We start from the raw sequence: 24,821 nt of genomic DNA on the forward strand, positions 1-24,821 counted from the left end.
ATGGCTGCTCTTTTGTGCCGTGCAGGAGTCCGGTCTTCTGGCTGTCTCTTGTCCTCCTCTTCCATGTTAAATTATACCGAGGAAGGTCACATCTTATTAGGAATGATCGGCCCTGTAAATGCAGTTTCTGTTAAGTCTGTTATTACCTTCACTGATGAGCCACCTCCTCGTACATGTGACTTGTGAGTACCAATAAATACTGCCCTTCGTTTCCTTTATTTGTGAGTGGACAGATGACTGGCTCCCTACTAAAGGCTATCCATTAGGGATGGGATGTTGATTTTGTTGTAAATTTGCAGATATTGCATGTTGAGCGTCTTTGGCTGAAGATTCTTGAAACAAAAAGTTTATTTATTTATTTTAAGGATGTATTTATAAGCAGTTTGGTTTACATTATTTAGTGTTCTTTGTATTTGTGGTTTTTTTTTTACATTTTTGTGTATGTACCTCTAAAGTACATCTAAATGCTCATGTATCACTGTCTAAACATGTTCCAAATTCAGTTACTATGTGATGTACAAGCCTCAAAGTAAAACAAATACTTCTTCTACCCTGACTGAGCCAAATCCTCCTTCATTTGTGTCTGAGATGTCTCAATTGCTCGCCCTACCAGACACTGCAGCTCACAGTAGGAGGGTTTCAACAACAGAGATAGTGCTGTCAATCCAGAAAGCATTGGGAAAGATGACATGTTGCCAGGTGTTGAAAAGCTACAGTGTTGTGGATCAGCAGTGACAAAGGTGATAGCCAGGCCCCCTGTAACATCTTCTTATCCCACTATAATGCAAGCAGGCACAGCCTACATAAGAGAGGCAACTCTTTATGAGTTCTGGAGCATGGAGATATTGTTGTCACACCATCACAAAAAAGCTGCATTAGGTGAACAATCCTGTCAGGATAGATAGATATTTGTGAAACTATGTAGGGGGACTGGAGCTGAGGGCCAATTTACTCACATGCTCAGATGCAGGTATGGGCCCCTTTATTTCTTTATCCTACAACTCTGGGTTCCTGGACATGCCCAGGGGAGCTACGTTTCTCTGACACCCTTTCTTGGGCAGCTGTGCAGCTGCCCACTAGCACTGTAAAATAACATCTGGAACCAATAATTCGCTTCACGGCTATTGCATATTTAACTTGGAGTGCAGAGTTTAACAAGCGGCACCACTTGTAAACTCGCCCATTGAGTACAGTGGTGCAGAGCAGCAACCACGTGCAATGCACATGATTACAGCATAGAAGTGTAGCATTCAGGGGCGGACTGACCATTTGGAAACTCGGGCACTGCCCGAGGGCCCGGGGTCAGTAGGGGGCCCCATAAGATGACCCTGGTACCTTTTTCATAGGCTTTTTTGAGTTTGGGCATGGGGCGGGGTCAGTAGGGGGCCCCATAAGATGCCCCTGGTACCTTTTTCATAGGCTTTTTTGAGTTTGGGCAAGGACACAGGGGCCCCATGATCCCCTATTGCCCGGGGCCCCATGAGTTGTCAGTCCGCCCCTGGTAGCATTATAGGGTTAAATCAGGCAGTGAGAAGGTGCATGGCTCCATTGGTTTGCAGTGTGCATGCTCTAACACAGGAAAAACTTAGCTGGGTAGCAGAGTTGCAGGAGAGCATCAGGACATCTCCTAGGCAATGCTCTTCCACCAGAACCGAACCTCCCCTGTACAACCAGTTTTTGCGGCTCTCCACATGGACATCTGTCATCATATCTCCCTGAGCCTGTCAGTGAGGAAGCTGATAGGCTCGGAGAGGAGACTGACTTCCGCGTGGCAGTACTAGGGTCATTGGTTCGAATCCCAACCATGGCACCACCTGCCTGGAGTTTGCATGTTCTCCCTGTGCCTGTGTGGGTTTCCTCCCACATTCCAAAGACATGCTGGTAGGTGATTTGACTCCCGTGTAAATTGGCCCTAGTATGTGTATGTATGAATGTACGTTAGGGACCTTAGATTGTTCACCCCTTGAGGGTTAGGGACTGACGTGAATGTACAATATATATGTAAAGCTCTGCGTTAACTCATGGTGCTATTCAAGTACCTGAAATAAATAAATAAAAATGATATCATACAAAATACATTAAAAAAAAAAACAAAAGAGAGGAGACTGACAGTGGAGGCATTGCTGGCTGGACAGAAACAGTCAAAGGGCCGGATGTAGCCCTGGGCCACAACTTGTCCAGGTCTGGTTTAATTGAATTAGTAATTGTCATTCAGACTCGCTGAGGTTGATTTATGAAAGCTAAAGAGTGCAAAATCTGGTGTAGCTCTGCATGGAATCCAATCAGCTTCCAGGTTTTATTGTCAAAGCTTAACAGAACAAACTAAAGTTAGAAGCTGATTGGCTACCATGCACAGCTGCACTATATTTTGCACTCTCCAGTTTAGTAAATCAATCCCTCTGCTGTTATAGAGTCTTACAGAGACTATGCTTTGCAGTAACTTATTACTCTAACTGAGCAACGGAGACATTCATATGAAGAGTCCAGGGGTGGACTGACAACTCATGGGGCCCCCGGGCAATAGGGGATCATGGGGCCCCTGTGTCCTTGCCCAAACTCAAAAAAGCCTATGAAAAAAGTACCAGGGGCATCTCATGGGGCCCGCTAGTGACCCCGGGCCCTCGGCAGTGCCCGAGTTTCCAAATGGTCAGTCCGCCCCTGGAAGAGTCCATGTCTCTACAGCTTTTATTCTTTGTTGTGTGTATCCTAACTCTACAGTGTATGTATGCTATTTGCCATCTTGACCCTGCTTTACATTATTGGTACTACTTTGCACCTGTTTAGCAAACTGTAGGTTACAGTACTTCCCTGTCTGATCATTTAGATAATTATGCATCAACTCTCATTGTTGGGGGACCAAGAGAAAACAAGGGTGGATGCTCTTAAAGGAAGTTGGTGTCTGATGAGGAGCATAGGCATGCTCACAGGGTTTGCTGGGTGTGCCTGGGCACTCCCTAATTGCCCCATGTGCATTAAGCTGTATTCGATGGATTGAATCTCAGCCTGTTAAGCAGGGGCTATCCAAGACTCGATCAATCTATGTGCAGGATGAGTGTACTGAAATCCATTCATCATCGACTTCAGTACAACCAGCCTGTTAAGATTTTTTGCATGCGAACACTGTTGGCAGTTATAGTAGCCGGCAGTGATCATTGTGATCTGCTGGCAAGGAAGGCTCCCTGCTGGCAGAATACAATACAGCTGTAGGAGGGATTCTCCCATCAACACTGAATGCGTTGATGAGGGGATGAAGCTGTTTTCTTTCACCCGTGGCGAAGGTAAAAGAAAATTGTATAGTCTATGGCTTCCCTTATCATTATCACTGTGTGTGCTGGTTCGGAGATGGGAAAGATCTCCCTCTGACTGGCCTCCGCACTTCTCTTTTACTGTGCCGGGGGGGCGATGAATGTGGTGGCAAAATATACTGTATATATATATATATATATACACACACACACGCATGTGTATTTAAGGTTTGGAGTGCACACCCTAATGCAATAGGCTGGGCATACCTATGGGAAGGTGCTATGCTGGTGCAGATATTGCACATGGGGCGTCTATTGCATTCTTTATCAATACCAGTAGAAAACATTGCGGGGCCAAAGCTACTACCTTGTCTAGGGCCCATTCTGCCTTAATCTGCCTCTGAGCTATTTAAAGTCTATTGTATCCTTAAAACCACCCAAAAAACTATGGGAAAGCAGTAAGTCACAAAATGTCTCCAGACTGAATTATGTTTTTTTTCTAATCAAGAAGACAATAAAAAGGCTCTTGCATGTACAAAAAGGTCAACAATTATACAGCACTTTAATGACTAAAAAGGGACAATTTTTGGCCAAAAGCCAGTTAATAGAAGATTCTTTTGATTGGATGAGGAAATCAAGACACTTAGTTTAGGTCCCTGCAAACAAGGAGATTACATTGTTTCCAGACAACCATGCTATGCATTGCATCTCAAAGTTACTTTTAATGAGTAGTTTTTCTTGCATTATACATAACATGACATTTAATTTTCTGCAGGTTCAAGAGAGACCAGTACAAGTCCATTCTTGCTTTGCTTTTTGCAGCAGAGGAGATTAATAAAAAACATTTCCTGCCGAATATTACCCTGGGATTCTATATGTATGATTCCTGTTTCTCTGAGGCAACTGCTCTTAAGGCAACACTGCAAGTTGTGACAGGAGGTGGGAATCCTGTACCTAACTACAAGTGTGGTCTCCTACGTAGGGTGCCTGCTGTTATTGGGGATCCCTTATCTAACGCTATTGTGGCCATGTCAAGGGTGCTTGGACTGTGGAGGATACCACAGGTGAGCTTTTTTTTCTCTGTCTAATACATTAAAGATAATACAAAAGGAAGTAATGAACATAACAAAACAACTTACCTAAGGGAAAATGTTGCAAATAAATTGACTGTTATGCCTATATAACAGATGGATGAAACTGATACAAAAATATATTATAGATTCCCTTTCAGACTCTATTATCATTTTTTATAATATAGTTCATGTTTCAGAAAGAGCTTTGTCCTTTCCCTTCAACGTTGCTTCATGGGGATGGTGGGAGGTTAATGTTAGAATCTGCTGTCAGTATATTACCATCTGAGTAATATTAATGTTGAAATCAGAAAAGTTGAACTGTAATTGTTACTTGAGGCACGTGGGAGCCTTAGAAATTATGTCGCCAAAAATAAAACTTAACTGCAGACTTACAGCTCAGTTTAGATTTATTGGAAAAGCAGTGAGCCAGTCAAACAATTGGAAAGTAAGATTTGCAGTATCCTCATGTGCACATACGGCATGCAAAATACACCCACCCCCAGCTGGAGAAAGTAATCGTTTTGATAGCACTGAATTAAAACATGGCTTAAAGTGATTCTATTTATGTCCATTCATGAACGGAGCCATGGCTTAGCCTTGCCCCCTCTCTCTTCTCATTGGCTTACTGGCTGTGATTGACAGCAGTGGGAGCCAATAAGGAGAGGGAGTCCCAGGATAGCTGAGACTCCAGTGCACATCGCTGATTTGAGAGAAGACTTAGGTGAGTATTAAGGGGGCTGGGGGATGCTGCACAGAGAAGGTTTTTTACAACCACTTTAAATAGCTATTATAAATAGAGATTTTTTTTTTTCTGTGAAAGTGGAGATTTTCTTAAAAGTGGTTGTAAAGGTTGATTTTTTTTTCTAAAATAACAAACATGTTATACTTACCTGCTCTGTGCAATGGTTTTGTACAGAGCAGTCCTGATGCTCCTCCTCTCTGAGTGCCCCCATAGCAAGCCACCTCTTTTGGGGGCAGTTGTGCAGGCTCATCAAGCTGTGTGCATCTATTGACACACACAGTGCTGCTCAGCCCCACCCCCCTCTCCATGCTTCAAGGATATGATTGACAGCAGCAGGAGCGTGTGGCTCCTGCTTCTGCCAAGCCTTCTGTGAGAAATGGGAGGGAAGAGAAGCGCTGCTGCAGATGTGCACAGCGCTGGATCAAGATCAAGCTGAGATAAGTATTTAGGGGGGGCTGGGGGGAACGGTCATTGAAAGGTGTTTTACTTTAACCCAAAAAATGCTTTAAGGTAAAAACCTTTTTACCTTTACAACCACTTTAATTAATTATAAAGAATAAAAATGTGTTCCTTTAGTCTGTCATTTATATTACATATTCAAGTGCAGATTTTACTGGGAGAAGATGTACTGTAGGTGTAATATAAATCTAAATATAACACATTAATTCCACTGTGCTAGACAGAAAGAACAAAGAAAATTGATGAGGACTGAGATCAACCCTACTATTTTTCTGCAGGTGAGCTATGCTGCGACTCTCCCAAATTTGAGCAACAAACAAGAGTTTCCATCCTTCTTGAGGACAACAGTCAGTGTTAACAGCCAACCACAGGCCCTCGTTGACTTGTGTCAAACATTTGGGTGGACCTGGATAGGTATACTTATCTCCTCAACAGACTATGGTACGCAAGGTGGGATTTCCTTTAAAATAGAGGCCGCCAAGAATGAGGTTTGTATTGCCTTTTATGAAACCATTGCCTTGGATTCCAGCACAAAGAGGATGCCAAAGATTATAGAAAATGTTCGAAAGTCAACGGCCTCAGCAGTATTTCTGTTTGTCTCTCCTCCAGAGGCCAATGCCATATTAGTTGAGGTTCTCCTTCAAAACATTACTGGAAAAGTGTGGGTGGGCATCGAAACGTGGTACACATCTCCTGTGTTTTTTCAGACTGATTTTTGGAACATACTGAACAACACTATTGGGATTACAAAAAACAGACAGATCCTACCACATTTTTCAGACTTTCTCCAAAACCTTAATCCATCTGTTTACCCTAGAATGTTGTCTATTCGACAGTTCTGGGAGAGGACTTTTAACTGCAAATGGCCCATGGATAACAGCAGTTTATCTAGTGCAGTCTCCAGCACAGGGGCTTGTACTGGCTTCGAGAAGATAGTAACTGATGACATCACAGAATTCAATGACCCAACCTCCCAAGTCGTGTATATGGCCCACAATGCTCTCTATGTGGTTGCCCATGCTCTCCAAAATTTGCTATCCTGTAAGCCTGGAGAAGGTCCTTTCAGTGGAAAATCTTGTGCTGACAAACAAGATATCCAGCCCTGGCAGGTAACAGAACAAAACTGAAGCCCAACTCAGTGCTTAACAGTAAGCATAGTTAGATTGTGAATTATTTAAGGTAAGGGTGGAGAGTAAACTGAAAAGTCATTAGTTTAAGTAGTTAGGGTATCCTTTTCTATGACTCTGTCCTGTAGAAAAGTAGTCAGATAAGGAATTCTGTACCAGCAGAGTTGTCAAACTGCAGACTGCTTGCCACAAAAACAGTCAGACTGTAAATTCCTGGGGGGACAGGACTAGGTATTCTTTAGTGTAAGAACATGACACATGAAATAATAACTTTTTTTTTACTCTGTTAGCTCTTGTATTACATGAAGAGAGTTCATTTTGTTAACACCGCAGGAGAGGAGGTGTCATTTGATGATAAAGGAGATATCCATGGGTACTTTGACATTTTAAACTGGAAACTAATTGGAAACAAAGGTCAACATAAACAAGTTGGAACCTACAATGAGTACATTAGCAGTGGCCCAAAACTTTTCATTAACACCACTGCTATCCAGTGGCCGGGAGGACTAGGAAAGGTAAATATCTTTTTCATTTTCTTATAATTTAGAACAGAGGTCTCCAAACTTTTCAAACAAAGGGCCAGATTACTGTCCTTTAGTGTTTAGGAGGCCTGGATTGTGGCCAGTGGGGGTAGAAAATGTCCCGGGTCAAGCATCAGTGAAAATAAACATGGCCTCAGGGTTGGCGGTCAGTCAGTGGAAGAGTAGTGCCCCATTGTTGGTATTGATGGGAAGAATAGTACCCAATCATTGGTGTGAGTGAAAGAAATAGTGCCCCATTTTTGGTGTCAGTGCCTCATATCATTGGGAGGAATAGTGCCCCAAAGGCCAGATAAAGGCAAACAAAGGGCCACATCCAGCCCTCGGGATACAGTTTGGAGACCCCTGATTTTGAACATACAGGAGAAACTGTATTGGGTTTGGGCCAACTTTATTTTAATTTTAAAAATATTTTCCATTGTATATAGAGAGAGCAGAAGAACCTGTATGATGCCATATTCCTTACTCATTTAGCCATGTGTAATTTATGAATATTTTCCTAACTAGAAAAAACTGAAAAAATATCAAAACAACTTGTTGGTCTTCAAGATAATAAATAAAAAACATATTGTCAGGGCTGGGTTCCTGCTACTTAACGAGCAGCTCTTTTTTTCAGTGCTCAGAAGCTGCTCAGCTGTCAGTTAATTACCAGCCACTCATTATCTCCACAGTGACTCACCTGGATACCATTACCTGCGTCATTAGTCCTGCCTACAGCCAGCTTTTCTTGCTATTTTAGCAGCTTAGCTCATTTCCTCTTTGCCCTTGCTTGGTCTACGATCTACAGTGTTTTCCTGCCTATGTCCCTGTGTACAATTGAGCCTGGCTGACTTCTCTTCTGGTTCCTGTTCCTGATTTTTGGCTCCTGACTAAATTGATGTTTGGTTTCTTGACCTTGGCTCATCTGATTACCCATACTAGCATCCAAAACCCTGGCTTCTGTTCTGACTATGTTCCTGATCTATGTTATATTTGCTATTTCATTAAAGGTGTGATTTTAACTGCACTTTCTGTCTCTGCCTGGTTTATGGTTCCTGACACTACGCAAGGGCCATGAATTCAGAAGATGCAGGCAATCCACCTAGTCATAATATTTTTTCTAGATTTGACGAGCAGGACCACCGCTTGGATCAGTTTTCCATAGCATTACAAACACTCCTAATCCAAATTGCTACCTCCTACCCCTGCTGCTCCGGTACAACCAGTGTTGCAAGGCATCCCTGCTGCTGCTCCACAGCCGATTCTGATGCTACCACTGTAAGAGGTATGACTGGTGCTGCTCCACTTCCCTAGCGGTTTGGGGATGATCCAGCTCACTGTAGAGGGTTTCTCAATATGGTTGGAATATATTTTGAGATGGTGCCCCAGGCGTTCCCTATGGACAGAGGCAAAGTAGGGTTCCTTATTTCTTTGCTTTCTGACAAAGCCTTGGCTAGGGCAAACTCTCTATGGGAGACTCAAAAACCCATTGTTTAGAATTACCCTGAGTTTGTGGCCTCCTTTAAAAGGATATTTGATATTCCTGCTCACTCCACCTCTGCTGCAAAGAGCCTCATGTCCATTAAACAGAGTATGAGAACTGTTGCCGACTACGCTATTGAATTCCGTACCCTGGCAGCAGAGGTTGGTTGGAACAATGAGGCTCTCGTGGCTGCATTTTCCCATGGCCTCTGATAACATTAAAAATTAGATTGCACCTTGAGATATACCTGAGAATCTTGAGGAGTTGATCTCGTTTGCCATTCTTATTGATACTAGACTCCAAGAGAGACCTTCCTTTAAGGAGCTCTTGCAGAAGCCTCCTGCATGTTTGGATTCCCACCCATGCTTCTCTCACCTCCCATGCTTCCTGGGCCTGAGTCATTCAGTGAAGTAGAGCCCATGCAGCTGAGCTTCACATGTCTCTCTGCCGAAGAGAGGGTTTTTAGAAGTAGGGAAGTAGGGAGAGATTGTGGCTTTACTGTGGCCAAGCAGGTCACTTATTGAAGTCTTGTCCAATCTGTCTGGGAAATGCCCACAGCTGAGGTCCTGTAGGGGACAGACCTTAGGTGGCGTCTTTGCGTCCCCAGCTATCCTAAACATAAACCTCTAATTCCGGTTACTCTTTTCTGGTCTGAGTTTTCCATCGACACCCAGGCACTAATCGATTCTGGGGCTGCAGATTTGTGCATGGATAGTGCCTTCATGTTGAAGCACTCAACAACACTGCAGCCTCGTGCCTCCCCACTTGCCATTGGGGCTATTGATGGGAGACCTCTACAATCTATCCATGTGACTCATGAAACCGCTCCATTGACCATGGCTGTAGGGGCTCTTCACCATGAGATAATCCAATTCCAAGTCATTTCCTTACCTCTTTACTCAGTTGACATTGGTTATCCTTGGTTACAGAAGCACAATCCTTCATTGGATAGGCATAGAACCGAGGTTCTGTCATGGTTGCCACAATGCACTAATACTTGTTTTCAGAAATTGAGTAGTTTTGTGCATGTCTTCAGTCTCTTCTTTGCCAGAGGAGTACCGGGAAGTCTCTGATGTCTTTGACAAAGGTCAGGCTGGTATTTTGCCACTACATTGGCCTTATGACTGCACAATTGATCTTCAACCTGGTGCCATTCCTCCTTGTGGCCGGGTTTACCCTCTGTCTGTCATGGAAGATAAGGCTACAAAGGAGTATGTTGTGGATTCACTATCTTGGAGGTTCATCCGCAAATCCTCTTCTCTTGCCGGCGCTGGTTGTTTTTTTTGTGAAAAAGTAGAGTGGTGAACTGAGACCCTGTATCGATTATAGGGTCTCAGTACCATTACTATTAAAAATGTTTCTCTGATCCCATTGATAACGGAATTATTTAATTGCCTCAAGGGAGCAATGGTCTTCACTAAGCTCGACTTGAGAGGGGCATACAATTTTGTAAGGACTAAAGAGGGTGATGAATGGAAAACTGCATTTAATACTAGGAGCAGACACTGTGAATACCTCGTAATGTGATACCTCTGGACCGCATTTTGGCCACTATTCTCCTTTGGATGAGAGAATTCTGGTTTCTCAGATCCATTCTCCTCCTGGAAAACCTCATGAGTGCTGCTTTGTCCCCAAGAATCTCCACACTGTTTTGCTCCAGACCTATCATTCATCCAAGGCAGCTGGGCACCCAGGGAAAAATCAACTTATATGGTCTGTCTGAACAATTCTAGTCTCCATGCTGATGTAACTTCCTTTGTAGTTGCTTGTCCCATGTGTGCTCAGAATTAAACACCCCAACACCTTCCAGTAGGCCTTCTACAACCCATACACAGTGGAGAGAGGCCTTGGACCAACTTGTCTAATAATTTTATTGTGGATTTACTGAATGCCCAGGGCAATACAAGTATTCTTATAGTGGCTGACTGATTTTCAAAAATGTCACATTGCATTCCGCTAAAGAAATTGCCTATGTCCAAAAAGCTAGCATCAATATTCGCTTGGGAGGTCTTTCGGTTACATGGGTTACCTAAAGTTATCATCTCAGACAGGGGTAGCCAGTTTGTGTCCAGGTTTTGGCGAGCTTTTTGTGCACAGTTGGGAATTCAGATTTCGGCATAACACCCGCAGTCCAATGGGGCCGCAGAACAGGCCAACCAAGCCTTGGAACAGTTCTACATTGCTATATTTCAGACCACCATAACAACTAGTCAGACCTGTTACCTTGAGTTTGCTCACAATAACGCCATAAATGCCACCTCCCGATTATCTCTGTTTGTGGAGAACTAAGGGTCCAAGCCATCCATGTCGCCTGATATATTCGTTCTGCAGGGAATTCCTGCATTAGAAGAAAATCTTTGAGAATTCTGTTCTATTCAGGTGAAGATCCAAGAATACTTGCAACATTCCAGAGAGAGGTACAAACTCCATGCTGACTGCTGATGCCTACCTGCACCTTCCTACCAAGTTGGGGAGAGGGTCTGGCTATCTTCTCGTAACCTCTGACTCTGTGTTCCCTCATTAAAACTGGCACTTCAGTATATTGGACCTTTCTGCATACTCCATAGGGTTAACCCAGTGGCATATGCATTAGATCTTCCTTCCAACATGCGTATTTGCAACGATTCCATATTTCCTTATTAAAAACTTTGGTGTGTAACCGCTATACCACCTCAATACCATGTTCTCACCCAGTTCAGGTTGACAGCCATCAGGAATATAAGATACAATCTATCATTGACTCCGGTAGGTTTTGTGGATGCATACAATATCTAGTTCACTGGAGAGGTTACAGTCTAGAGGAACGCTCTTTGGTTTCATACTCAGACATACATGCACCTGCCCTCATCCATTTATGCTTTCCCCTCAAGCCTGGTGCCCCCCTGAGGAAGAGGGGTTGTCAAGGAGGGGGTACTGTCAGAGCTGGGCTCCTGCTACTTATTTAGCAGCTCTTTTCTTTCATTGCTCAGAAACTGCTCAGCTGTCGGTTAATTACCAGCCATTCGTTGTTTCCACAGTGACTCACCTGGATACCATTACCTGCCTCATTAGTCCAGCCTACAGTCATCCCTTTTTGCTAATTTAGCAGCTTAGCTCATATTCTCTTTGCCCTTGCATGGTTTATGATCTCCAGTGTGTTCCTGCCTGTGTTCCTGTGTAGAACTGGGTTTGGCTGACTTCTCTTCCAGTTCCTGTTCCTAATTTTTGGCTTCTGACTATGCTAACTTTTGGTTTCCTGACCCTGGCCAGTCTGATTACCCTAACTGGCATCCAAACCCTGGCTTCTGTTTTGACTACGTTCCTGATCTATGTTATATTTGCTATTTCATTAACCTCCCTAGCGGTATTCCCGAGTGTAGCTCGGGGTAAAGTTTCAGTACTAAAAGCGGTAACCCCGAGCTACACTCGGGCTTATCATGCAGCGTTGCATAGGGAGTCCCTTCAGCGCTTACCTTGTCCTTCGCTCCCGCGATGTGTCCCCTGCAGCATCCCCGGCCATCTCCTCCGGCCGATGCTGGCATCCGGCTTTCATGCTCCTGTCCCTGTGACGTCGGGACGTACGGGCGGCAAATTTGAAATATTTTTAAAAAATTCATTTTTTTAAAAATGATTATTACATAGTAAATCATTGCTGTTTCAAAACATTTCACATACATTTTGTCCCTACTGCTTTGTCCTGTCCCCTGCCTGCATTTTGACTGTTCTTTCTGCCTGGAAACTTAGAAAAGTCCATGGTGTCCGAAAAGCATCCCTTTCTGTCAAAAGCGGTTTTAGACCAGATAGAGAACAGTGAAGGTAAATCAGGACCACTTGCAGAATTGAGTGATAAGGATTTGTGGGGAAATTCGTCATCAGACACTGAAAACGATTCTGCAACTTTGCTCAGTGATGTGCGAACTTGGCGTTATATTTCAAATTTCAGTGTTTTTGGTTTGATTATATTATTTAATTAAATTATTATATTATTATTTTTTATGATTATTTATTAAATTATAATTTATGATTTTGTGTTTCAAGTTTTATCATATCCGGAATGTTTACTAGACTCTTGTTCAGACAGATTTCAGTGAGTTATTCCTAAATTACAGGCCTACAATAAAAAAAATACATATTTCCATGCAAAAAATGGTACCGCTTTCAGCACCAAAAATCTGAAATAATCATACCGCTAGGGAGGTTAAAAGTGTGATTTTACTTGCACTTTCTGTCTCCGCCTGGTTTATGGTTCCTAACACATATAAACAAAACACTACAGCCCCATTAAGAATCTCTGATCCTTAAAGCAGAATTTCACTCTCTCGAATCAACATTGACACTTTTTAATCCTGCTAGCATTAGTAAATAGATGGGAAGGTATATCAAGTTTAGTTGTTTTAAACATTTTTTACATTTTATTTCTTCAGTTACTTCCTGGTTTCCAGGCCTAGGCAAATGATGTCACACATCTCGGGAGTCTTAAGGAGGGGAGGAAGGGCTTTCCCACCTAAGCACACCCTCCTGCCTGCATGCCTGAGCAAAAGGAAATGGATTCCAGGAAGTAAATGCTACATGAATCATCTGCCCTTATTCAAGATGGTCATGGCCAGAAATGCTAGGGGGTGGTTTTCAACGTGATTTCTCAGCAAAGTAAAAGCATAGAGACTTGGATGGATGGGTGAGTTTGCTTGAACATTAAAAATTAATGACATAGCATTTTTGGTTTGTGGTGCTCAGATGCAGTGTAGTTCTGCTTTAAATTACAGCTATGACACACATGGATGCAGGGGCGGACTGGCAACTCATGGGGCCCCCGGGCAATAGGGGATCATGGGGCCCCAGTGTCCTTGCCCAAACTCAAAAAAGCCTATGAAAAAGGTACCAGGGGCATCTCATGGGGCCCCCTACTGACCCCAGGCCCTCGGGCAGTACCCGAGTTTCCAAATGGTCAGTTCACCTGTATTTGAAACTATGCACATTTTTGGAAGTTGTAATTCTTATTGTTTCATATAAAGCTTTCCTATAATCCAGCAATCTGAATTGCTACACCTAGAGAAGAAACTGGGTAAGGGATGTGAGAAAAGTTTATAATAGTATGTTAACAATCCTTACCCACATATAAATACCATTGTTTACAGTAAATAGGCCTACATGTGGTAAAAAAATAATCCAGACTAATATTTTATTTATATACGCAACTTTATTTCAGGATTTACACAATTTTCAATGTAATCCAATTAGAGAGGTGTGGATCATGGCTGAAAGTTGTATTAATCTTGTGTGAAAACATTTTGAACAGACCCCTTATAGTACATAGTATATAGCACCACATTAAACATTTAAAGCCTAAAGTTACCTATAGAAAAATTACAAAATAAGCACAAGGGGTATTCCCTACCTTTTAGTGTGATGTGTCCCTTGTGTTTCTGTCTTCTAGTTCAGTAGCAATCTTCCTTCTCCGATGCCCCTCACTCCTGCTGTTGTAATCTTCTGGTGTGATGATCTATGTATGGAGGAGGAAGACCATAAATCATCCCCCCAAACCTCCATTCATAGATCGTGTTTCATTCATAGAAGCTACAGTACAGCTTAATGGTGGAGTTGGGCAGAAAGGGCAGGCATAGTTGGGCACTTTTGATGAGAGCCTGTGACAGCTCCTCAGTTCTAATTACTCCCCACCATACTGAAAGATTAAAGTGGCATGGGGATATATACTACTAAACTAGAAGACAGAAGCACAAGGGTCAAATCACACTGAAGGTAAATCATGTCCCTTGTGCTTATTCTGGGTTTTTTTTTGGTTTATGGTAAACTTAGGCTTTAATATTTTCCGGTAGTCCACTAGCAAAAACACGATGTTCACTGGATGTTCAAAACTGTGTCTCAAATCAAAACAATTTACTGGGAAATTCAAGTGATTTAGGGTCACTGAACATCAAAGTATTAAAACTGGACATGAATAGATCACTCTTGTAAAAGATATGTTGCTGCAGAGCTTGGTTGGATCCACCACTTTGTTCACCTCCGGGATCTTATCCAGACCTCATGAGGAAAAAAGTATTACAGAGATTGTATAGTAAGATTACCTTAAGCCTATAGCAAGATCTAAATCCAATCATTGGGCTGCTATTCATTTCATTGTGTTAAGTCTTTTATCTTTTAACCCCAAAGATGCCACGCTCTGTCTGCAGTGATAACTGTCCTCCTGGCTACAGGAAGGCACCACAGAGTGGTCAGCCTGTTTGCTGCTTTGACTGCGTGCTATGTCCGGAAGGCATGATTTCCAATGAGACAAGTAAGTGACAGAGATGAGAATGAATGTCATTTAAGCTGAACTAAAGGGAAATAACTAAATACACATATGTAAACTGTCTTACCTGCCAAAAGATTTGTAATTCTGTCTTGCTTGATTCCTACATTCTTTGTCAAAGTTAATGCATATCAAAACCCAATAACAAAAATGTTGCAAAAAGTTGCATTTTACAAGTTCTGACTGGGCAATGAAGGGGCAGGAACCCACTGATTGGCTCTCAGTGATGCTCTTCCCTCTGTGAAGAGGATGACAGATGGCTAATATGAAGCTATAGGTCTTCATAGTAGCCTCTTGTCATCCCCTGTGCAGTCATTTTATTTTTTTATGCCTAGAGTTTACATTTCATTAAAGTGTTACTAAACTCACAACAGTACAGTCACTCTGTATATGCAGAAAAGCATGCTTGTTATACTCACTGTGGAACCTAAGGGGTTAATCCTCCACATTGTTTAAAAAGGCTGTCCTGTCTTCTGTGATCCTGTCTTCTCTGATCCTCCCCTTCTTCTACTGTCCCCAATCCATCTACTGACAGAACAGAGCCTTGGGGGCAAGCTACACATGCTCAATCTGGTGTGTATGGCTGGACAGTTTTATTTTCTTGGGAGAGTGCATGTGATCAGCCCAGGGCCAATCAGCGCTCTCCAGACAGAGGGTCAGGGATTCTGCAGCCTCATAGGACAATCAGGGGAGAATGAAAAAAACTCCTCCTATAAGCTTTAACCAGTGCTCTGCTGGGCACTGAAGTCACAAAACTACTCTAACTGCTGATGAAAAAAGGTATTTAGCAGTTTATATTTACTAAACTGGTTGCATTTCCATGTTCTGTGTACTGTGGGAGACCAGATATAGTGAATGAAGAGTCCTTGGTTAAGTAACACTTTAACCACTTGAGCTCCTGAAGATTTACCCCCCTTAATGACCAGGCCTTTTATTGCTGTTTGGCGCTGCACTAATTCAAATGATAATTGCGCGGTCATGCAATGCTGTACCCAAACCAAATTTACGTCCTTTTTTTCACACAAATAGAGCTTTCTTTTGGTGGTATTTTATCACCTGTGCGCTTTTTATTTTTTGCGCTATAAACAAAAAAACACAAAAATTTTGAAAAAAAACTATATTTTCTACTTTCAGCTATAAAAAATATATCGTAAACTCAAAGTTAGTCATAAATTTAAGCCAAAATGTATTCTGCTACATGTTTTTGGTAAAAAAAATCCCGTGCATTAGCGGGCAAACTGGCGCTATATGGGAGGGGCGCTAACACTAACGGAAGTCACCAGTGACACTAATACAGTGATCAGTAAAAATCTGTTCACTGTAATCATTGAAACTGGTGACAGGGCAGTGAAGGGGTTAACTGGGGAAGGGGGGTGATCAAGGGGTTAAATGGGATTACTGGTGTACTGGCGGGCAAACTGGCGCTATCTGGGAGGGGCGCTAACACTATTGGAAGTCGCCAGCGACACCGATACAGTGATCAGTAAAAATCTGTTCACTGATCAATGACACTGGTGACAGGGCAGTGAAGGGGTTGACTCGGGGGGGGGGGCGATCAAGGGGTTAGACGGGATTACTGGTGTATTAGCGGGAAATCTGGCGCTATCTGGGAGGGGCGCTAACACTATCGAAAGTCGCCAGCGACACTGATACAGTGATCAGTAAAAATCGGTTCACTGATCAGTGACACTGGTGACAGGGCAGTGAAGGGGTTAACTGGGGGAGGGGGGAGAGATTGAGGGGTTAAATGGGATTACTGGTGTACTAGCGGGCAAACTGGCGCTATCTGGGAGGGGCACTAACACTATCGGAAGTCGCCAGTGACACTGATACAGTGATCAGTAAAAATCGGTTCACTGATCAGTGACACTGGTGACAGGGCAGTGAAGGGGTTAACTGGGGGGGCCGATCAAGGGGTTAAATGGGATTACTGGTGTACTAGCGGGCAAACTGGCGCTATCTAGGAGGGGCGCTAATGTTATCGGAAGTCGCCAGCGACACTGATACAGTGATCAGTAAAAATCGATTCACTGATCAGTGACACTGGTGACAGGGCAGTGAAGGGGTTAACTGGGGGGGGCGATCAAGGGGTTAAAGGGGATTACTGGTGTACTGGCGGGCAATCTGGCGCTATCTGGGAGGGGCGCTAACACTATCGGAAGTCGCCAGCGACACTGATACAGTGATCAGTAAAAATCGATTCACTGATCAGTGACACTGGTGACAGGGCAGTGAAGGGGTTAACTGGGGGGGGCGATCAGGGGGTTAAATGTGTCCTAGGTGTGTTCTAACTGTGGGTATGTGCTGTTTTACTCACTGTTAGTATGTCTTCTCTGTCTGGAACGGAATGTGTCCAGGCAGAGAAGAATGACATCATATCCTGTCCTGTGTATATGTCAACACAGGACAGGATAGGACAGGGACCGATCATCTGATTTCAGCCAGACATCACTGGCTGAAATCGAATGATTGATCCCTCCAGAATCAAATGGTGTCACCCGCGGTTCTGTGGGAGCGCGCATGCGCGCCCCCTGCCGGCGAAAACGTCGGGAGCGCGGAACCCGTTTTAAAACGTGGTTTTGCACCCCAGTGCCGCCCTGCACACATATATATACAGTGGCAGGGCGGCAAGAGGTTATTGTCAGTGGTGGAGAACCTGATGATACAATTACCCTAAACATGAAATAACTTTAGAATTTGTCAGGTGCATTCTTGTGACTTGGAACATTGTGTTGTTAAAGAAAGATGTAACCTGTGAGTCAGGTGACCCATAAGACCACCCTGTGATCCACAAAATTCAGCAAGTGGTAAGTTAGGTAAAGTTTGAGAGAAAAGAAGAAGGACCCTGGGGAAAGAAACAGAAAGAGTTGGTGAGAAAAAAAAGAGAAGACATGAGCATGGGGAGGAAAAAGGTGAAGGTGGGGCAAGAAAAGGAAGAATTGTCTATCTCTCTGAAGCATCCCCTGTGACACCCACAGAGCTGCCAGGGTAGGAAAAACAGTGAATTCTATGTACAGGTTAGCTGTGTAGCCAACCCTCAAAGAGAAGTAAACGTGTGGCGGTAACACATGTAAACACATGTAAAGATAATGGAACTTTTTCGACAGGTTGGCTGTTTAGGCCTGGTGAAACACATTTAAGGGACACGTGCTTATAATTCTATTTGTATAAAGCATTGAAAAAAATGTAGCTGTCAGGAAAAAAAATAAAGACCACTTTCAGGCAAAATATTTGGTTGCATAAGGATTAAGGGTGAATTCATACATTGCAGAATGCCTGTCACCACAAGGGCACACAGAAAACAGTTGTCTGTGTGTCCCATTAACACTGCAATGCAGCCTTGAGGTGCACTGCAGCGTGCTGCAATGTAATGCAGATATGCTGCATTTTATCAACAAGTTTGTACAAGAAAATAAAGGGAGCTGTATGTAATGCTCTGAATCACGCATCACACTGCCCCCTACCAAAGTTAGCAACAGAGAGCTACAGAAGTAAAAGAGTGAGAATTCGCCCTAAAACTTTGAATGTGTAATGCAAAAGTTCCCCTTACTTTTGGTGTCCCAATGGTTTCAGCAAGACAGGAACTGAGGAAAATGTTTTCAGTGGACAAAGGACAGAAAAGAAAGCACTTTGAGAGGAATTTGGCATCACAGGATCAGAAAGCCACGGGTTGCAAGTACTTAAAAGAGAAGTATGGACTTTAAAAAAAAAAATATTTATAATCACTTAGGTGGATGCAGTATTGAGCCACTGCATGCTGCATCTGTCCCCTGCCGGGTCTGCAGTGAGAACTGAGTGATCAAGCACTATTGATCACTCAACTCTCCTCCTGCTCTGAGCAGAGAGTTATGACTCAGTCTCTTGCTCTCAGTTCTGCCCCTCTACGGTTCACTGGAGCACTGGACTGTGAAGGGAGCTGGAGGGGCTGACTCAGGCTCTCAACAGATCATTGAGAGGCTGAGCCAGGCAGAGCCGGTACTTCCACTAGGCAAACTAGGTGGCTGCCTAGGGCGCACTGCCACCTAGGGATGCCTGGGCGCAGCACAGGCCGGCACTCTCTCTGTGTGGGACGCAGCCATATCATAAACGATCCTTTAGCTGAGAGGTGGGGTGGCAGAGGAGAGGAAGAAAGGACAGAGGAAGATGCCAGGTGTCTGGGGCCAGTGTAGCAGCTGAGCTGCCACTCTTTCCAGTGTTTCTTTTAGACTCAGTTCCTTACTGCAAGCCGGCTGGCGGCTGCTGATCACTGTGGAGTTCCAGCCCTTCTCTTACCATTTATTAGTTGAGGTGGAGCTATGCCTTTGGAGGAAGGTAATGTCTGACTCTGATGTCTCATGTCTGTGTGAGTGTGATCTGGCTGGCTGGACATCCATCACATTTGCAACGTGTCAGTGAAAGATGACATCATCACGATCTCACAGCCTGCTCTTACACTGCCTGCTGGGCATGCTGATCTGTGTCAGTGTTGGCGGTGATGTGTTGTTTCGGATCTGTCACTGTGTGGAATTGCTCAGTTCAGCTGCCTGCTGTCACTGCATTTGATCTTCCCTCATTGTCTGGGGAATTCCAGCCTGGGATCCATCATCCTCCACTCACTGCAACTGTCACCCTGCCACTGCCAGCCACAGATACTTTGCATCTGTGACACTGATTTTGGCTTTAATATTGGTGCTGGTGGCATCTTATGGCACTTATGTTTGCAAATAAAATGAAATTTATCAGGTTCATGTTTTGTTGAGTTACCGTATATACTCCGAGTATAAGCCGAGTTTTTCAGCACATTTTTTGTGCTGAAAAACGCCCCCCTCGGCTTATACTCGAGTCAACATCTGCAGATAGTGGGGCTCCGTCAAGGGGGGCACGTACAGGGGTGGGCAGAGGGCTGCTGTCTCTTACCTGGCTCCCACGATGATCCATCCAGGAAGCGCTGCTCCTACCGTCACTCCGGCCACTCCCTCACTCCTGCCGCTCGGCTCCGCCTCCTCACCGGTGATTGGCCGCCAGAACTGTAGCTCAGGAAAGGTACACAGGCGGCCAATCACAGGCGAGGAGGCGGAGCCGAGCGGACCTGCGAAAATCGAGTGAGGGAAAAGCCGGTAAGTGTGCAGTGCAGAGGTGCTGCTGCAACCACATATGCTGGCTGCAGCAGCACCATACTGCAACAGGGGTCAGCAAGTGTCATTGGTGTCAGTGGGAGGAATAGTGCCGCATCATTGGTGTCACTGATACTAATGATGGGGCATTATTCCTCCCACTGACACCAACGATGGGGCACTATTCCTCCCCCCCCCCACTGACACCAATGATGGGGCACTATTCCTCCCACTGACACCAACGATGGGGCACTATTCCTCCCAGTGATACCAATGATGGGGCATTATTCCTCCCACTGACACCAACGATGGGGCACTATTCCTCCCACTGACACCAATGATGGGGCACTATTCCTCTCACTGATACTAATGATGGGGCATTATTCCTCCCACTGACACCAAGGATGGGGCACTATTCCTCCCAGTGATACCAATGATGGGGCACTATTCCTCCCACTGACACCAATGATGGGGCACTATTCCTCCCACTGACACCAATTTTGTACATTGACTAGTAGGTGCCTCATTTCCCACCCTCGGCTTATACTCGAGTCAATAGTTTTTCCCAGTTTTTTGTGGTAAAATTAGGTACCTCGGCTTATATTCGGGTCAGCTTATACTCGAGTATATATGGTAATATTTTCTACTGTTTTTAAAAATGTTTATTTTAGGGAGGGGGGGCAGCGTAAGTAGCTGGTCTTGCCTAAGGCGCAAAATAGTCTATCATAGGGCCTGCAGCCAGGTGCCGGTCCAGGCTTCTGGGTGGATCAGGATGGCTTCTGGGTGAGTGTTGTCACCGGACAGTGGACTTTGGCCCACCTGTAGGCAAGTTGAAATTAGTTATATAGGTGCTGCTTAGGAAGGGAAAGTAAGGATTAATGCCTTTGAGGGTTCTTTGGCTTTTGTCGAGATCTCTGGGTCCAACCCACTGGTCCTGTGGATATAAAAGGGACAGTGGGCCAAGTGGAAGAGTCTTGCCTTTTCCCCAGTTCCCCAGTAGAAGTTTGAGAGACTTGAGGCTGGCAGTGTTCCATGAGGAATTCAGGCATTGTGGTGCCTGAAAGCATGTGAGAGCCATCCAACCTGGGGTTCGCCTCAAAAGATACCAGATACTGGAGAAAGCCACCATTGGATCTTGCTTTACACGGACTCTACCTTTTCAGGTATGCTGGGGCAGCACATAACCTGGTTAGGAGTAGGGACTGGGGAATTACGGATGTCGCCTGCTTTACTGAAGTTCTACTGGACTGTCTTGTCTGCTTTGGACTGTTTTGTAATGTTGCACTTTAATTCAGTAAAGTGGCCTTCTGCCTGGTCTGAAAGCCTTTAAAAGAGGTGCACTGAAAGTAACCGTCTCTACTGGACACTTAGCCTACAGTTTGGGACATTAGCACATGGGGTATGAAGAGTGAATATGTTAAGATGTTAAGAGTCACCTTAATGCAAGTTTTGTGGCTACCATGAGCCATGGAAGGTACAATCAGCGAACAGCCTGTCAAAACATGTGCCTGTTATAAGTGGAATTGACGAGATGTTGTCGGCACTCCCTACACCGCATTCCATCTACCTTAGCAACTGGAGCAGAACTGCACTGCAGAGGTCCCCATACTGTACAGAGGTATAGACGTTTAAGAGTTAAAAGTAAAGTGCATGATGAAGCCTGTGCTATGTGCATGGCAGGGTACCATGCTGCCACTGGGACTAGTAGTGGGAAACACAGGACAGGTAGCTGTGGTCAGTGTTCGGCCTGACCTGCCTAATTGCAAGCTACAGTGGGAAGACGTACATGTACATGGGGACCCGAGAGTAACTGTAGGATATTTGTACAAGTGTACACAGTGTATTGGTCATCTCTAAAGTCAGAGGTCCACTTTGAGGTTAAGTATTCCCCCACTGCAGACTCAACCTTGTTCCAAGGCATTTATGAAATGGCATTTTAGTAAAGGTACCCCATGTGTAGGAGAGTGATCCTGTCTCAGGTACCCTAGCATAGCGCAGATGATCCCATCCTGGAGGTCGGCCTTTTAATGTGACCAATGAGTTAATTGGGATCATGGAGGAAGTACCACCCACCTGCCCTACACGCCATTGACTGAAAATGGGTCACAATAGTTCAGAACAAACTGCACTCCTGTGACTTACAGAAGAAGTGTAGCCAAAATAGCTTTGACTATACTTCTCCTTTAATCTATTAGTTCATTACAATATTTCACTTTTAACTATTAACAAACCATCCACATAGTTTGAAATATTGAATGAGGTACTCAGTAGTCAACTTGGTTGGAATGATCATTGATTTTAATTACTTTGCAGATTCTGCTGATTGTCAAGCATGTCCAGAAGACCAGTGGCCAAACAGCAAAAGAAACAAATGCATCGCCAAAGTCATTGAGTTCCTTTCTTATGAGGAACCACTTGGTCTAGTGATGGCTTCATTCTCCATTTTATTCTTTGTCATCGCTGTGATGGTGCTGTGCATATTTTTTATTTTTCGGGATACGCCCATGGTAAAAGCCAACAATAGGAATCTCAGCTACCTTCTCCTTTTGTCCCTAAAGTTTTGCTTTCTTTGCTCACTGATGTTCATTGGTTACCCCACTAGAATGACTTGTACTGTTAGACAATCTCTTTTTGGAATTACATTCTCATTTTGTGTTTCCTGCATCTTGGCAAAAACCATCATAGTTGTCATTGCATTTAAAGCCACCAAACCAGGGAGCAATCTGAGGGTGTGGGTTGGTTTCAAAACAGCCATCTTTGTTGTTACTGTCTCCACCTCCTTCCAGATGGTCATTATCTTGGTATGGTTGGCTAAATTTCCACCTTTTCTTGAACATAATCACCATGTCTTGGTTGGCACCATCCTTCTAGAATGCAATGAGGGTTCAGTAGTTATGTTTTACTGCACAATAGGGTACTTGGGTGTCTTGGCTGCCATAAGTTTTGTGGTTGCTTTCCTAGCCAAGAACTTACCAGACAGCTTTAACGAAGCGAAATACATTACCTTCAGCATGTTGACCTTCCTAAGTGTTTGGTCAACTTTTATTCCAGCTTATCTTAGCACAAAGGGTAAATATATTGTTGCAGTTGAGATTTTTGCCATTTTGTTGTCAAGTCTTGGAGTCTTGTGTTGTATATTTGCTCCAAAATGTTATATAATCCTTTTAAAACCTTCGATGAATACAAGAGAGTATTTAATGTCTAAAAATAAATAAAATGTGGACTTGTTCTTGCACTAGAGCTAATCATCTTTTTGTTTCATATTTGTTACAGTTTCTATAGTTCCGTTAACATTTTACAAACCTGTATAAAAAAATAATAAACTATCGATGTAATTCTTAGCAAATCAAATATATTGTATACTTTTATTTCCTTACTTTAATCAGGGAATCTGCTTATCTTTTTTATTTTTTTTTATCTACAAACAAAATGTGGGCTCTTTATACAATTTATACTGGTTATAGTATTAGGAGTTAATTGGAGATGATTGTGTTGTCAGTTGACAATATTCATATTAAAAAATTACATTCTAAGCATATAGGGAATGCAGATATAGTATATAGATTTAAAGGTTTTAATACTATAAAAACAATATTTAAAAAAATTCTCAAATTGTGTTATGAAATCTTTAAAAGAAAAAATACAGTGTCTTTTCAATGAGTACATTAGTAAATGATTGTTGCAGCTTTTACCTTAAGACCATTTTGATTACTATTTTTTTTCATTTGTTTTATTTGTTATTACATTTAATAATTTATAGACTGGACAATAGAGGGAGGTTATATTATTCCAACCTGTCTGTGTCCCACCAAAGCGATTTTCCATCAGTTCCTGTTCTGACATAAAATGGAAATAATCTTTCCAACTGCAGACCACACAAAGAAAACCAAGCAGATGTTCCATTCCTTACCTACTCTGAAAGCATCCAAAATGTTGGGTACATTCACAATCTGTAAGATTACATCTTGCATTGAAATCTTGCTTAGGTCAAGCACCATGGTGGTCTTGTGGATTGATTTTTCCTCTGAACCCCTTCATGTATTAAAGCCTACCTAATCCCTATCTTTGTTGCTTTCACATAGGACTTGAAGGTGCTTTAATTAAAAAAGACATGAATGAAATTACAATGTTGTAAATAGTTGAAGAAATTCATATTTTAACCTTCAATTCCAAAGCTGGCCATATACTAGTAGAATTTGTATGAAATGTATGCTTTCAAAATATTTGTTCAATATTCTAATTCATAATTCATTAATTCAAATGGTCATTCATAATTCATTCATTCAGGTCAAACCCATGTTCATTTTTGACTATAGTGTCAGAAAATTTGAAGGAGCAGGATAGAATGTTTTCTTCAACTAATGCAATTCTTACTGCGAATAAAGTTTTTGTTCCAAAAAAAATCAAACAAAAAATTGAACATAATGTAATGAAAAATGTCTCAACTAAATTTTAAAGCCATTCAAACAAATTTAATTGATTCAGTGATGGCAAGAAAGAAAATTCCAAGGATATCCTGATGAGAATTTTTGTAGGAAAGTTTGTATGAAATTCTACTAGAGTTTGGCCAGCTTAGATCTGCCAAGAAATACTATTTTACAGCTGCTGGTTTCTTCTCTTTTTTTTAATGATCAGTAGCTGGGCTAAATATAAAAGCAAATTAAAAAGACTGAGATGTAGTTCTTATTTTTGTTTTAACCAAAGAAACAGTTAGCTCTTTTTGATATTTGGGGATGTGGTTGATAGGAGGAAAAAAACACTGAGCCTCAAAACCCCAGGAGGAACCAACTGCCTG

General features: G+C 43.0%; 1 protein-coding gene across 1 annotated transcript; it reads left to right on the top strand.

Annotated features, from left to right (window-relative positions):
- LOC149463594 (extracellular calcium-sensing receptor-like) lies at positions 1 to 23,473 on the top strand. Its single transcript, XM_089675322.1, has 7 exons — positions 1 to 182; positions 4,021 to 4,309; positions 5,798 to 6,628; positions 6,937 to 7,161; positions 9,701 to 9,712; positions 14,795 to 14,918; positions 22,340 to 23,473. The coding sequence occupies exons 1-7, from the start codon at positions 1 to 3 to the stop codon at positions 23,239 to 23,241; spliced, it is 2,565 nt and encodes an 854-aa protein (XP_089531448.1). The 3' UTR covers positions 23,242 to 23,473.
- Positions 23,474 to 24,821: the final 1,348 nt, after the last annotated feature.

Source organism: Staurois parvus, unplaced genomic scaffold (genome assembly GCF_062004578.1).
Source record: "Staurois parvus isolate SC_StPar_1 unplaced genomic scaffold, SC_StPar_1.0 ptg000154l, whole genome shotgun sequence".
In the NCBI taxonomy this organism is placed as follows: domain Eukaryota; kingdom Metazoa; phylum Chordata; class Amphibia; order Anura; family Ranidae; genus Staurois; species Staurois parvus.